Source organism: Falco peregrinus, chromosome 4, assembly GCF_023634155.1.
Source record: "Falco peregrinus isolate bFalPer1 chromosome 4, bFalPer1.pri, whole genome shotgun sequence".
Lineage (NCBI taxonomy): Eukaryota > Metazoa > Chordata > Aves > Falconiformes > Falconidae > Falco > Falco peregrinus.
Window position 1 is genome coordinate 64,156,233 of NC_073724.1, and position 12,402 is coordinate 64,168,634.

At 44.7% G+C, this 12,402-nt stretch overlaps 2 protein-coding genes across 2 annotated transcripts in view; one reads left to right on the forward strand and one right to left on the reverse strand.

Moving 5' to 3' along the window:
* GGACT (gamma-glutamylamine cyclotransferase) overlaps positions 1–6,069 on the forward strand; it is a 31,974-nt gene extending 25,905 nt beyond the window's left edge. The window contains exons 2-3 of the mRNA XM_055802743.1: positions 2,298–2,797; positions 2,889–6,069. Of these exons, the coding sequence (XP_055658718.1) occupies positions 2,315–2,788 (474 nt within the window). The 5' untranslated portion in view covers positions 2,298–2,314 and the 3' untranslated portion in view covers positions 2,789–2,797; positions 2,889–6,069. The remainder of the gene's footprint in view (positions 1–2,297; positions 2,798–2,888) is intronic.
* Positions 5,896–12,402, reverse strand: part of PCCA (propionyl-CoA carboxylase subunit alpha) — a 292,537-nt gene continuing 286,030 nt past the window's right edge. The window contains exons 23-24 of the mRNA XM_055802742.1: positions 9,667–9,744; positions 5,896–6,238 (exon numbers count right to left, since the gene is read on the reverse strand). Of these exons, the coding sequence (XP_055658717.1) occupies positions 6,170–6,238; positions 9,667–9,744 (147 nt within the window). The 3' untranslated portion in view covers positions 5,896–6,169. The remainder of the gene's footprint in view (positions 6,239–9,666; positions 9,745–12,402) is intronic.

Sequence of the window (12,402 nt, forward strand, 5' to 3'; positions counted from 1 at the left end):
ATTGAAGGATAAATTACACTGAAGTATATCTGGTAAAATACGGGGTGGGGGGGAAGCAGCACGGTCTTTTTTCCATAAGTGAAAGCAGTTTGCCAGTAAATGAAGGAAAACTGTTACAGAGAAAAACTGTTCACTTCACCAAGGGGGAAACTGCTTTGCTACTGAATATTTTAAATTATGATGCTCTTGGCCAGCAATGTTACCCTTTTGGATAACTGACCTGATCTAACAGTTGACTAAAATAAGAGTAAATAGCAGAAAATAGATTGTTTCTACTTCCATTCTGTTTTTAAAGATTTTTTCAAACTTGAAATACACTGTTTAATGATCCTCTTTCCAAAAGGAGCTGCATGTGCCCCTCTGTGTTGGGTGCCTAGCCCAGCCAGAGGCTGTGGGTGAGGCAGGCTCTGCCCAGCCAGTGATGGAGGGCAAAACGTGGGAAACCATCAAACAGTGCAACAACTGCTTCTGCCCTGCAGAAACTATGGGGGATAAGTGGTACAGCGTGAAAAATAACCCAGGAACTATGAAGGTACCTTTTTTCCCCCCTACCTTTCAGTAAAGGCAGCCTTTTATCCCATTTAAACTAACTTTGAGTGTTTTATGCTCACAGATAAAACAAACGGTCGTTCATGGGGTCTGTTTTTAAGAGGGAGCTAGCTAGCCCATGTTCAGAGGGGCTACTTCAGGTGGCTTAGCCCTTTGGGGTATGTATCTGTTGGGGGGAGGGGAGGCGCATGGTGTCACCTGCTATTTCTGCGTTTTGTTGGGGCTGAAACACCGCATCTCCCCTCCCACCCACCCCGAGGTAAATAAATGGAAATAACGTGTACAGCTCCCTCTGACAGGAGGGATGTCTGTGAAGACATTACCAGCTCTGCGAATGAGGTGTGTCACCTAAGAGTTATCAGTGAGGGGAGCCATCCTCACTCCCCTCCCCTGAAGGAGCAGGGCAAATTTGTCCTTGCGCTGGCAATGGCACCTTTCAGAAAGCACCCGCTCACATGGGGTGTGGGTGCCGCAATTTGTTCTTCGGCTTTTGTCAGTCAGCAAGCGGGCCCTCGGCACTGGGGTTACCGAAAATGCTTCAGTGTGTCTGTGAGATGACTCGACGCCAGGTTAAACTTGCCCAGCAGCCGCTCTGGCATGCCTCGTTTTGCTTATAAGGTCTGGTGTGAAAGCCTTTTCATCCCTCTGTGTGACAGACGGGTCCTCTGTGCGTCTCGGTGATGTCCCAGTTTGGACGCTGCTAGCTTGCTGCAGCTCCCAGCATTGTGCCGCTTGCTTTCCTTTTCCCTTTTTTTATTAAGACTGTGACCATGCTGGGGTTACAATTTGAAAAAATACTATCAAATGCATGCAACTGCAATGCAACACGGCCTGAAGTTGGAACATATTCATTTGCTTTTGGATAATTCCTGCCACTGTGCTTTATTTTACCATGAAACAAGAAGACACTTGATCTTCCAAATTGCAACTGGGCTCTTCTGTTACTGAACACAGTGTTGTTCTCAAATATTGAACGCTGCAGTGATGAAGGGAGATCCCGGACAGAAGAGGGAGGGAAGCAGGTGATTGCCCAGGGGTGCTGAACTGTACCCCAAGGCAACAGTGAGGGGTGTCCCAGGTAGTTTGTCACCAAGTCCATCAGTTCAGGCTTTAAAAAACAACCACACACACCAACGAGGGAGAACAACCAAGCTGTGGCTTCACTCCTGCGTTTTAATAACCAGGCTTGACCTGGGCTAGTCAAACCATAAATGTGATGCGGCAGCATAGCAAAGTTTGCATAGCTGAACTGAACCATAGTGCTTTTTTTGTTGTTGGGGTTTTTTTCCTCCCCCATAAAGGATGTGCTAAGTGGAGTTTGTTACCATCGCAGGGATGAGATCCCTGGGTGGCTTTTGGAGTGCTGCTGAGCACACCACCACAGCCTTGCAGCACGGCTCCCATAGCAGGGAGAGAGAAAATGAAGAAAAGATTGATTTAGAGCTTTTCCCAGAGGCTCAGGGACGCATTGGCTGAGGTTGGGGATTCCTTAGAGAAACCATAGGATGCAATCTGATTACAGCAAAGAACTGTAAGGCTGACTTTCTCCTGGTGTTTATTTTTCACCGTTACCGACTTTGACTGAAAAGTTTCAAGAGACCCTTGAATTTGGTGTGATACTTAAATGTGGTGTAGGACTACAAGACCACCCCTTCACGTGCCCGAACAGTCTGGAGTGTACGGCGCATCTTGGCATGGTTGCATTGGCCAAAGCATCCACGTGTGTAACGTATGCCTTTGTCTTTCAGCTGCTTTTGCAGGTACGATGGCTCGTGTCTTTGTCTATGGCACGCTTAAGAAAGGCCAGCCCAACTACAAGTACATGATCAACACGGCCAAGGGACTAGCAAAATTCCAAGGAAGGGGCCGCACAGTGGAGAAGTACCCGCTGGTGATTGCAGGAAAGTACAACATTCCTTACATGCTGAACATCCCGGGGACAGGACACCGCGTTGCTGGGGAGATTTACTCGGTTGACGACCAGATGCTGCAGTTCCTGGATGAGTTTGAAGGCTGCCCAGACATGTACCAGCGCACCCTGATGCAAATCGAGGTGGTGGAGTGGGAAGGGAAGGGCGGCGTGGGTGAGGCGCAGGCGTCTGCCGAGGGCATCGTGGAATGCTTCGTGTACAGCACGACAACATACCCGCCTGAGTGGGTCAGCCTCCCCTACCATGACAGTTACGACTCCTCGGGGAAACACGGCCTCTCCTATGTCCTACGCGAAAGCCGGGATTAGAAATGGGAGGTAACGTAGCCCAGCTGAAGACATAGTACTAAGCATGTGTTGATCGGTAACCTTTCCAGGAAAGCTGTAATACCTTTTTATTAAAATGCAGGATCTCTTGTAACCTTCCCAACCCAGGAGCCTTGGCGCTAGTGTTGAAGTCTTGTAGGCTCAGAGATGGGGACTGCCCCCCGGCTAGTCAGCACCCTCCCCACCCCCGCTAACCTGCTGCGAGTAACTGGGTTTGCATGAGGCATAAAATAACTGTATCTGTGCACATCAGTTTTGGGGTCTAATTGTTTTCTCAATCCCCGCCTTCACCTCACTGTGTGACTGAGGTCAGTGACAGGCAGTGGAAGAGACTAATTTTATTTTTTTTTTCCATCAATTGACAAATTTTCTTGTGTAGTTCTCCAAGGTGGGTGGAATAATGATGACGCTATTGCACTAATAGCTGAAAGTGATTAAAGAAAAATCATGTCTGCAAACAAAGTAAAGCACAACTCGTGTGTAATACTGACTTGTAATGGTGTTTAGTAGGTTACTGAATGTAAGCAGGGAGAGGTGACCATATAGATACTGTGCGCTTCGAGACAAATATGAAATTGCTGGAGAAACAGAGAAAATTTAAAGACTATTCTTACTCTGTATTGAAATGTTTTTCTGAACTGGAAAGGAGCATTTTTAAAACATGTTTAGTTTTATAAGGTACTGTGAAGAAATATTAAAAGAGTATAAGGGAATTTACATTCAAAACTGTATTTTTAATATAGCATTCTAAGCACTTTAGGTACCACTTCAGTTCACTGAGTGCCTGTAGGAGTTGGTGGGGTGTTGGGTTGGGGGTGGTGTTGGGGACCAGGAAAAGTAAATGTGATTTCAGCTGCCCACCACGCTACAGCGGATGCAGCTGTTGCGAACACTTACTATCAAGGCGACTTTTTGTCTTTTTGTCAAGCACTTTAATGCAGAACTTGCAACCATATGCAAACTGGATTTCGGGGGGGGGGGGGGGGGGGGGGGATGGAGATTTTATATACATTATAAAAAATATCCAAAGGATCTCTGTTGTGAGTATTGCAACATTTAAACTGGAGGGGAAAAAAAGATGGAAAGAAGACTATTGTTCCCCTGACCCAACCAACTGTGCTGGTTTCTGTACAATCTGGGAAAATTGTGGCTTTCGTTGTTATGCTCCTGTGCCTTATATTTTTTCTTCATCTGCAGTGTTTGGTATATATAGATGATTGTACAGTATACAAAATTGCCAAAGGGATGCAAGCAGGAAATGTATGCCAAGCAGTGAGCCACAAAGTACAATTAACTGTACTAGGGCTACCACTAAGAACAATACTGTACTTCTGCTCCGCTGCCAGAAGCCCTGTGATGGCCAGAGGAGACCCGGGGTAGGGAATCAGCCCAAGCATCCAGGGTAAGGAATCAGCCTAAACTTTATCAGTAGTAAGCACTGCTGAATCTCATTTAGAAGAACAGACAAAAAGCTTGTGTTGCTGCAGTAAGCACATGAAGTAGTTTTTAAGTAGAATGCTTGTGGCTCTTTACAGTACTTGTTTTTTGTTTAGGGCAACCTGCAGAAGCTGAACTGTGCTCCTTTTGGAAGGGACAAAATGGGATTAAGGAAATTTATAGGAAGATCTGCAGGGTGCCTGCCTCAGTTTCTCCAGCTGCAAAAGCATTACTTTTCCTGGAGGGCAGGTACTACCCTAACATTCTCCTGACTCATCTTGATGGGTTTTGTAAACTAATTAACAAAGCAGATCCCTGTATTACATTATTCCCCCTTGGCCACACGATGCAGTTGGCAGCATCTCAGTAACACGAAAAATGCCTCTTTAACCATCAGTCTCAAGCAGAACGGTGAAGCTTTGTTCTGGTTGAACATGAGTCACCAGCCCTGTCACAGGCTGTTTTCAACCTTCACCTTCCAGTAAAGGGTCCAGGCGCCTCTGGCCAGAGGGTTTATTTTTCTGGGAAGTAGCATGACTGCACACCCTAGGCAAGAAAATGAGAGCAGGCCCCCTCCTGTCTGGGGCAGCGGTCAAGGCACAGCAGGAATGGTATGTAAAAAACCAGCTGTGGGAGGTGAGACCAAAGGCAGGAGTAGCCCCGTGTCCTGGCCCAGCAGTGGGCAGCAGCGGAGACCAAGGCAAGAGCACAGGGGCAGAGATGATGCTCACAGTGCGTAGGAGCTGCAGAGGCATCACTGCGTCCAGGCAGCCGACTTACCAAGCTAGATCAATTAATGGAAGAAAAAGCCTCTTTTAACCACACGCTAATATTCTAAACCCAGTAAACTTCTGCTATGTACACAATCCTGTGGCATGGAGTTCCTGAGTGAGAAGGAAAAAAAAAAAAAAAAAAAAAAAAAAGAAAAGAAATACATCTTCTTACTGTTCTGACCAAGTCACCAGCCCTCTCACTTCTGTTCAAGTCTCTTAAATCTTCCTTCTCTCCAGGCCCTCTCTGGTTTCCCATACTGGAAATGCAGCTTTTCCAGCAGGATATAGTCTTGTATTATGAACAGCCGTAGTTCTTCAGAGTCTTTAGTAAGAGCTTCTGCACAACAGAAGATCAGCACTTGGTCTCCCTTTCCTCTAAGAGTTCAGGAGCAGATCTGGCCCGAGGGACAGCAAGTGCCTCTAGCAATACCTTGGGGCTGCTAAAGGGATTCGAGGACAGCGCCAGCTCCTTCCATAAAGACTTGTATCTAGTAATCAATAGAAAAGATAAAGGGGGGAAATTTGAGTATGGAATTTGAACAGAAGAAGAACATTCCCTTACAACTGTAAATGAAGATACGTGGGGGAAAATCTGCACTAGAAAAATACAACATCTAACCTGTAATGTAAATCTAGTCTGTACAAAGACTTCAAAATATTACAATAAATCTGATCAGAATTTAAGCCATTGGCAGTATTTGCTCAGTGCTTACACTGAGTGCAGAGAAACTGCTCAGTTCACTCAGTGGTTAATTTTTCACCCTTACCAACCATTCTGTACGGTTTGGCTGGGGCCTCAAACCAGTGATACTACCGCGAAGACAAAGTGGATTTGGGCTTTTGTTGCGATTTCTTTTTTTAAAAAAGAGGCTTTTCCTGTTTAAAAGCAGAAATGGTATTTTATTGATTTTATTTGATCCTTAAAAATCAAAGAATTACAAAGGTTATGTACAAGTATTTCTGGAAGTAAAAATCTGGGATCTGTTGCCAAGGTTTAACATCTGTGTTTGCTGTCTTAACCAGATATAATAAATATGCCTGTATAAAATCTTATGCAGAGGACTGTCCATTTTCTGTGTTGAATTGCCTTAATCTTACTTTACAGATGAAAATAATAAAGGCTTAGCTAAATCAGTGGTGCAGAGGCAACCTTTCATTCCAGTTCCACCAGCAGATCTCCTTCTCCAACAGTATCACCAGCTTTGCAGTGCACAGCTTTCACCTACGGTCCAAAAGCAGAAATAATTTCAAACCTTCCTCAATAGCATAGTTAAGTAAATGGTTCGATTGACATTGCCTATGTAGAGTGTCACGTCTACACACACAGGGTAAATGGCCACTATGCAACATTATGTGGTGGTCCACAGGGATCACAGATGCATCTCTGTTGGAAGGGCCTCGAGAGGCTGACAGCCCGACCTCCAGCATTCAGACTCTAGCTAGCTGAGTTTTGAGTATCTCTGAGAATGGAGGCTCTAGCGCTGCTCCAGTGCTTGACCAAATCACGTCCAACTCCATCAACACGTTTAGGTACCTACCACTAGCTGGTTTTCTTATGACTTAGGTGCTTGAAGACCTGAACATCAGATGGAGATGGCACTTTTAAAAAGCACCTTTCTTCCACATGTTTGCACTGCTGTTCATTTACCACTGAAGTTTCAAATCTTCTAGAGGACAGCCTGACTCTTTGAACACTCACATTTGGATGTTTCAATGAAATATTTCAGTACTTCTCGCATTACAGATTTAAGTATAACTGAATTTTAGGACTGCAGCCATGAAGTGGGTTTCCCTCAGTCCCCAGACAGCTGAGACACACTGATTCAAATCTGAGTTGGGATTCTTTAACAAAACTGAATTTGGAAAAGGGCTGCCACTGTCAAATAAATGCAGCTACATCTGTAGATGAATTATATACTCACGTGCAGATTCCTGAATTTTAAAACACAAACATTTTGTAGTAGCGCCCTCATTTCCTCTATAAAAGGCTGTAACATGTCTGAATACCCTTTCAGCACATGGAGCTGCAGAAAATACTTGAAGGTGTATAGTACAGTTTGCTTGCAATATTAATTCAGAGCTCATGCCGACATGCCCAAATCCTTGCTCAAAACCTGGTTCAGCAGTTAGCTCAGTTTAGTCATCAAACGTTACTTTGGGCTCCTAAAGGAAACCTGCAGCACACCTGAAATGCCGGGCTACTACAGCTACATGACTGCCCACATGCAAGTTTGACAGTCCAAAGCCACGTGAGCTATAAGCGGATCTGGTTCTGTAGCACAGGCATGTTCACGGCATTGCTCAAGAAACGAAGCTGAACGCTGTACCTGGGCAAAGACACCAACAGACGTACAAAAAAGGGCTTTATTTCTAAATCAATACCTAGGCAGCCTACCCGATTCCCAAGTGTCAATCTTTCAAGAGGTGAAAGCAGTGTGAAAAATACCTTTTTTTCTACAAAGGCAAGGTTCAGCAAACATTGTAGCTGACTAGTGTTTCAAACTCCCTAGTGATTCCTGAACCGCAGCGGGGCCAGCTCCCATTCTGACCCAGGCGCAGCTGCCCTGCCGCAGATGGGAGGCACACCAGTTCCTCCCCACCCTTCCCTCGGTTTTTAACCACCTGCAGCTGCGGTAAACTCAAAGTAGATAAAAAAAAGCCACTTTTTTCACAATTACAAAAACAGGAAGATGGGGTTTGATGCAAAAAAGGAATTCAGCCGGGATGGAAACGGGAACATCTTCCAGCTGAAGACAAACGATCTGAGTTTCAAAGCATCAAAACGTGGACGAACAGCCCGTGCCAAACATCCCATTCCTGTGGAGGGGCCAAGTTATTTTAGCACTCAGAGCCATGACTTTGCACTGCAGAACAGAGTGAATTCTCTTTAGCAGCCTCCTTTCTACACAGCCCAAAACTTCTTTGCTTTTTCAAGTCCTTAAAATCCTAAAGAACCAAATAATTTGCTTAATATTAAAACGAGACGCCAAAGGGACACTGCAAGGTGCACATCAGGCCCACTGAATGGCCCGTGCACCATTCACATCCCACTTTGAAGGATTAATCAAGCAAACGTGGGGTTTACATGGCATCTGTACAGAGCGAGTGGGAGATATTTATTATCAGGAGAAGTACAAGCAGGATTTTATGGAACAGGCCCATGGGTTGCAGCACACCTTGGTGGGAAAAGGAAGGTTAAAGTAAAAAAATAAAAGGGGGTGGGTGGGAGAAGGAACGGCACTTTGATTACAAATACTAGTTAAAAACAGCAGATGCAAAGAGCAGCAATAAGTGGTTAAACAAAAGACGCGAAGATGAAAAACTAAATGCTGGGAAAAATTAATCAAATGAGAAAATGAATTACAGAGGAATTAATGCATGAAACAAAATAATAAAGTGGCAATGTTAGAGCAACAGGAGAAGGTACGTTCTTCCTCTCTCTGCAATTTTTTTTCCCTCGAGACCCAGTTTTGCACTAGATGCACTGGAAGAGGCAAGCCCTGGGTCCCAGCCTCAGTGACGATTTTAGTGCAGTGCCAAATAAGCCTTTCTTGTAAACACACAAACAGTCCTTGGCATCAAGACCCATCTTGAGATCTCAGCAAATCTTGCCAGTGGCTGACATCGTCCCTGCTGGAGAGTCAGGCTCCTTGCTGCCTCCCTCTGGGCTAAGGGATCCTGCATTGGGGTTTGTTTTGTTATTTTTAATAGCAAAATGGCAGTGCATCAGGGCGAGCAGCGGGGCTTGTCCCCAGGCAGAGAAGGGCTAAGACAGGCTAGAAGACATGAGAACAGGAATACATCATCCAGATCCAGACTCTGCTCTCCCTTTGAAAAGAATGGATCAGGGGCCACGTCTAGGTGATGGTTTCAGGCTGTGAATTATAATCTGGCACAGAGATTCACTGAGGTCATGACTTGGGGGCTGACAGTCCCCAGCCCAGATGGAGTTAAGGCATACCCTTGCCATATAAGCTTAACCAGTTCCCCAGCCAGAGCATAGGTTCTGGTACATCCTGCACTGCAGCAGAGTCCCAGCTCGGGGACTGCAACAGTGATCCCTCAGAAGCAAGGGACCACAATGCACAGCCTTGCAAAGCTCAACACATTCGCAGATCTATGCAATACAAAACATAAAATGTGTAATATAAAATGTGTATAAATATATGTATGTGTAACAGCCACAATAATTTAAAAATTGCTTTTTATCTTCCCACAAAGACACTTTCTATGCCTTGTTCTGAGCGGGTTTTTAATGTCAAATTATTTGCCCTTAATGAATTAATTGGCAAAGAGATCTTTCTTCTTCAGTTGCTCTCTGGAAAGATGGCATTTGGAGAAACAATGTGCAACACCTTTCAATTCAGCTTGGCATTGTAACATCTCAGAAAACAAATTATTTAGGAGAAAAAGAGTTATATGAATTTCTGAAGCCAGTAAAACTATTTCCTGCTGTGCTATCTAAGGCTCGGAACTACTTAACAGCATTCACAGCAGATGCAAATGTTAAAAATTAAAGACACCTCACTTTGAAAGACTTAAAACAATCAGAATTAATTCCTTAACAACCAGAATCCTCCCTTTTTCCTTTTTAAACTCTATCCTATTTGACAAGTTGCATATGGTTTTAAGTGACCCAAGGTAGCTTACCTTGCCTGTTTTAGCAGCAGTCATACTGTTCTGCATTTTCATTGCTTCAATTACACAAATCTCTTGACCTTCTGAAACCTGGTAAAATTCAAGCAGTACGAAATGAGGATAGAGGATTTGAAATGCTCTAAGTGTGTATGAGTCTTCTGGAAAATAAACGGATTATTTCATTAAATGCTATAAAGACTGTCAATGCACAAGTCGTATCAGCCAGCTACACAACCACAATACAAGCCACAACCGCAAATCACAGTTGCTTTCGACAAAACTGGCAGCAAAATAGGAGGAAAGGAACTGCCTGCTTAAAACAGTCACCCCAGACAAGCCTGAAAGGCTCTTCCCCCATCCCATCCATTCAGCTCCAACTTCCACAGTTCACATTTCACATCCACCACAGTTCAACATCTATTAAATCCAGAGCAAAATTTAATTTGTGCCGTTTTGGCCGGGGAGCCTTTGCTTTGCTTCCCTGGCACAGATCCCATGGATACTAATCCTAATCCAGAAGCCAAAAGTTTCTTGGCACGTATCCAGGGGAGGACAGGCTGGAAGCTCCAGCCATACCCATCAGGCTAACATGGAGCAGAAAGTCACACCGCTGCACATGGCAGCACCGGGATGGTGGCTGATGGCTTCCATCTGAGGGAAGGGAGCACGCCCGCGAGGAACCACCACCTCCCATCCACAGGGGAGGCATCGCGGGGGCAAAACCATAATTTTCACTGCAGCTGACAGCTCTTAAAAAGGAAACGTTCAAGTTTCCTCTTTCTGCTTGTTTGCACTCTGCTAACAGGCATGCGCAAGCTCAAGGTCACCAGTAACTCACTGGGCTGCTCTGCTGGGCTCCCTCTGCCTCCCAGTCAGACTCTCCCTCCAACGCCTTGGACCACGTTGCGCAGTGGAAACGGCCACTCAAGGCTTTACAGCGGCTGGGGGGCTGCCTGTACAACACCCACAGGATTCAGAATTCATCCCTCGCGTAACCCAGCCATCAGCCAGCCATCCCTCCGAGACAATATGCGCTGGAAAGGGAAGGGTGCCAGGCCCTAGGTGCCAGTATTTAGGACTCGTGCAGGTCCACCCCCTTTGGGATACCTGGCTTTGAGTGCCTACTGCAAGTCTTTTCATCAGGTTATTTTGCAGATGTATTCTGCCGTTCACTCATTATCCCAGCAAATTTGGGATGCTTTCACTCCGATGTCAAAGTTTCATTAAAGAGAATAATTTGTGACCTGCAGAGATCTGGTTTATGTGTTTGTTACATGGGCCAGCCCCTTCAAAATGTGTTTGTTTCTATACATACAGATACACACATAGATGTATTTCTCTAAATATATGTAAAATGAATAATGCATATTTAAGAACAACTGCATAGCACTTTGGAGGAATATATTGTCTAACAGACAGATGTGAAGCCAGAGATCAAACGCACATTGCATGAGGTACACTCTGAAAATTTAAATAAAGCTTTTCTTCTAAAGCATGCACCAGCAATGACTGAAAAACGTTGATGTCTACCTATGGATTCTGAGCAAAACAGAAGAAAAGCCATTATGTTAAAAGGTGCTCAAACCCCCTCTCTCCAACAGACTGCCAACAGCAATACGACGGGCTTTTGGGGTATAATAAGGGAAGCATTGGCTATGGGAACACGGTGCACTAAGCGGATACAGAGAATAACCAACACCCAACACCTCACCTGCAGAAATTGCACCCTGAGCTTCAGGCAAGCATTTAAGTCATTAGCAGTGTCAAATTCAGTGAATAGTATCCAAAACTTGCTCTTTGTCCCCAGTTTTTTCCCCTCTATTCCCTTTCCCCATCTTTTGTCTCCTTCCTTCCACACCTGCTCTCTGCCTGTAGCCTTGTCCCAGCAGCTCTCTTTCCTTCCCTGCTTGTTTTCTTCTTCTCCCTGTCTCACCACTCACTTTTCCCTCCATCTGCTCTGAACTTCCCAGACGTTTCTGAGGTTAAGAGTAAGCTATGAATATCTGCTTCTATTTATAACAAAACAAACCACACAAAAAACCAAAAAAAAGGGCAAGAATGATTGCTGGAGAGGATTTTTTATAGTGTATTTCAGAAACAGATTTCCCAACCTTAGGTTAAACTCAGCTATCAGAACACTAAGAACATGGGCCACTAAAGATTGCTGAAGACTGACAGGCTAAGGAGTGCAGATCTGAACCAGGTGGCCTAATTTCAAGGGCACAAGAAACTCTTCTCTTGAGCCACAGCGCAATTCAACTGCAACATGGCTTCATCAGTTGGATGGAATGCAAATTAAGCAGTTAGGAATTATCTAAACAGAGTTCTGGAAATACATCCACTGGAAAAGTGCAGAATTGCCTCTGCAGACCTGAAGTACAGTGCTCAAATGCCAGCAACTATTAGTAGTTGTGGGATGGAAACGTCCATGAATCTGAATTTCTCCTCTGTTTCTCCCCTTTATCAAAAATAAGTCTTTGTGTTTTATGTAACACCTGCTGGATTAATGACAAAGGAAGAGGTGTCCGGGAAGGACATAACCCTCCCAACCCATGAAATACATAGACAAAGTGTCCAGCTAACATCTAGTCTTACTAATTTGTGAGGAAGGAGGCACTTTCAGCAGGTACCATGTGTGAAAATGCTGTGTCAGTACTTATGATGATGTGCAATTTGTTGAAAATTACCTTGGTGAAAGTGTCGCTTAAGCACAGAAGTTTAATTACTGTTCTTATGTTAAACCTTTAC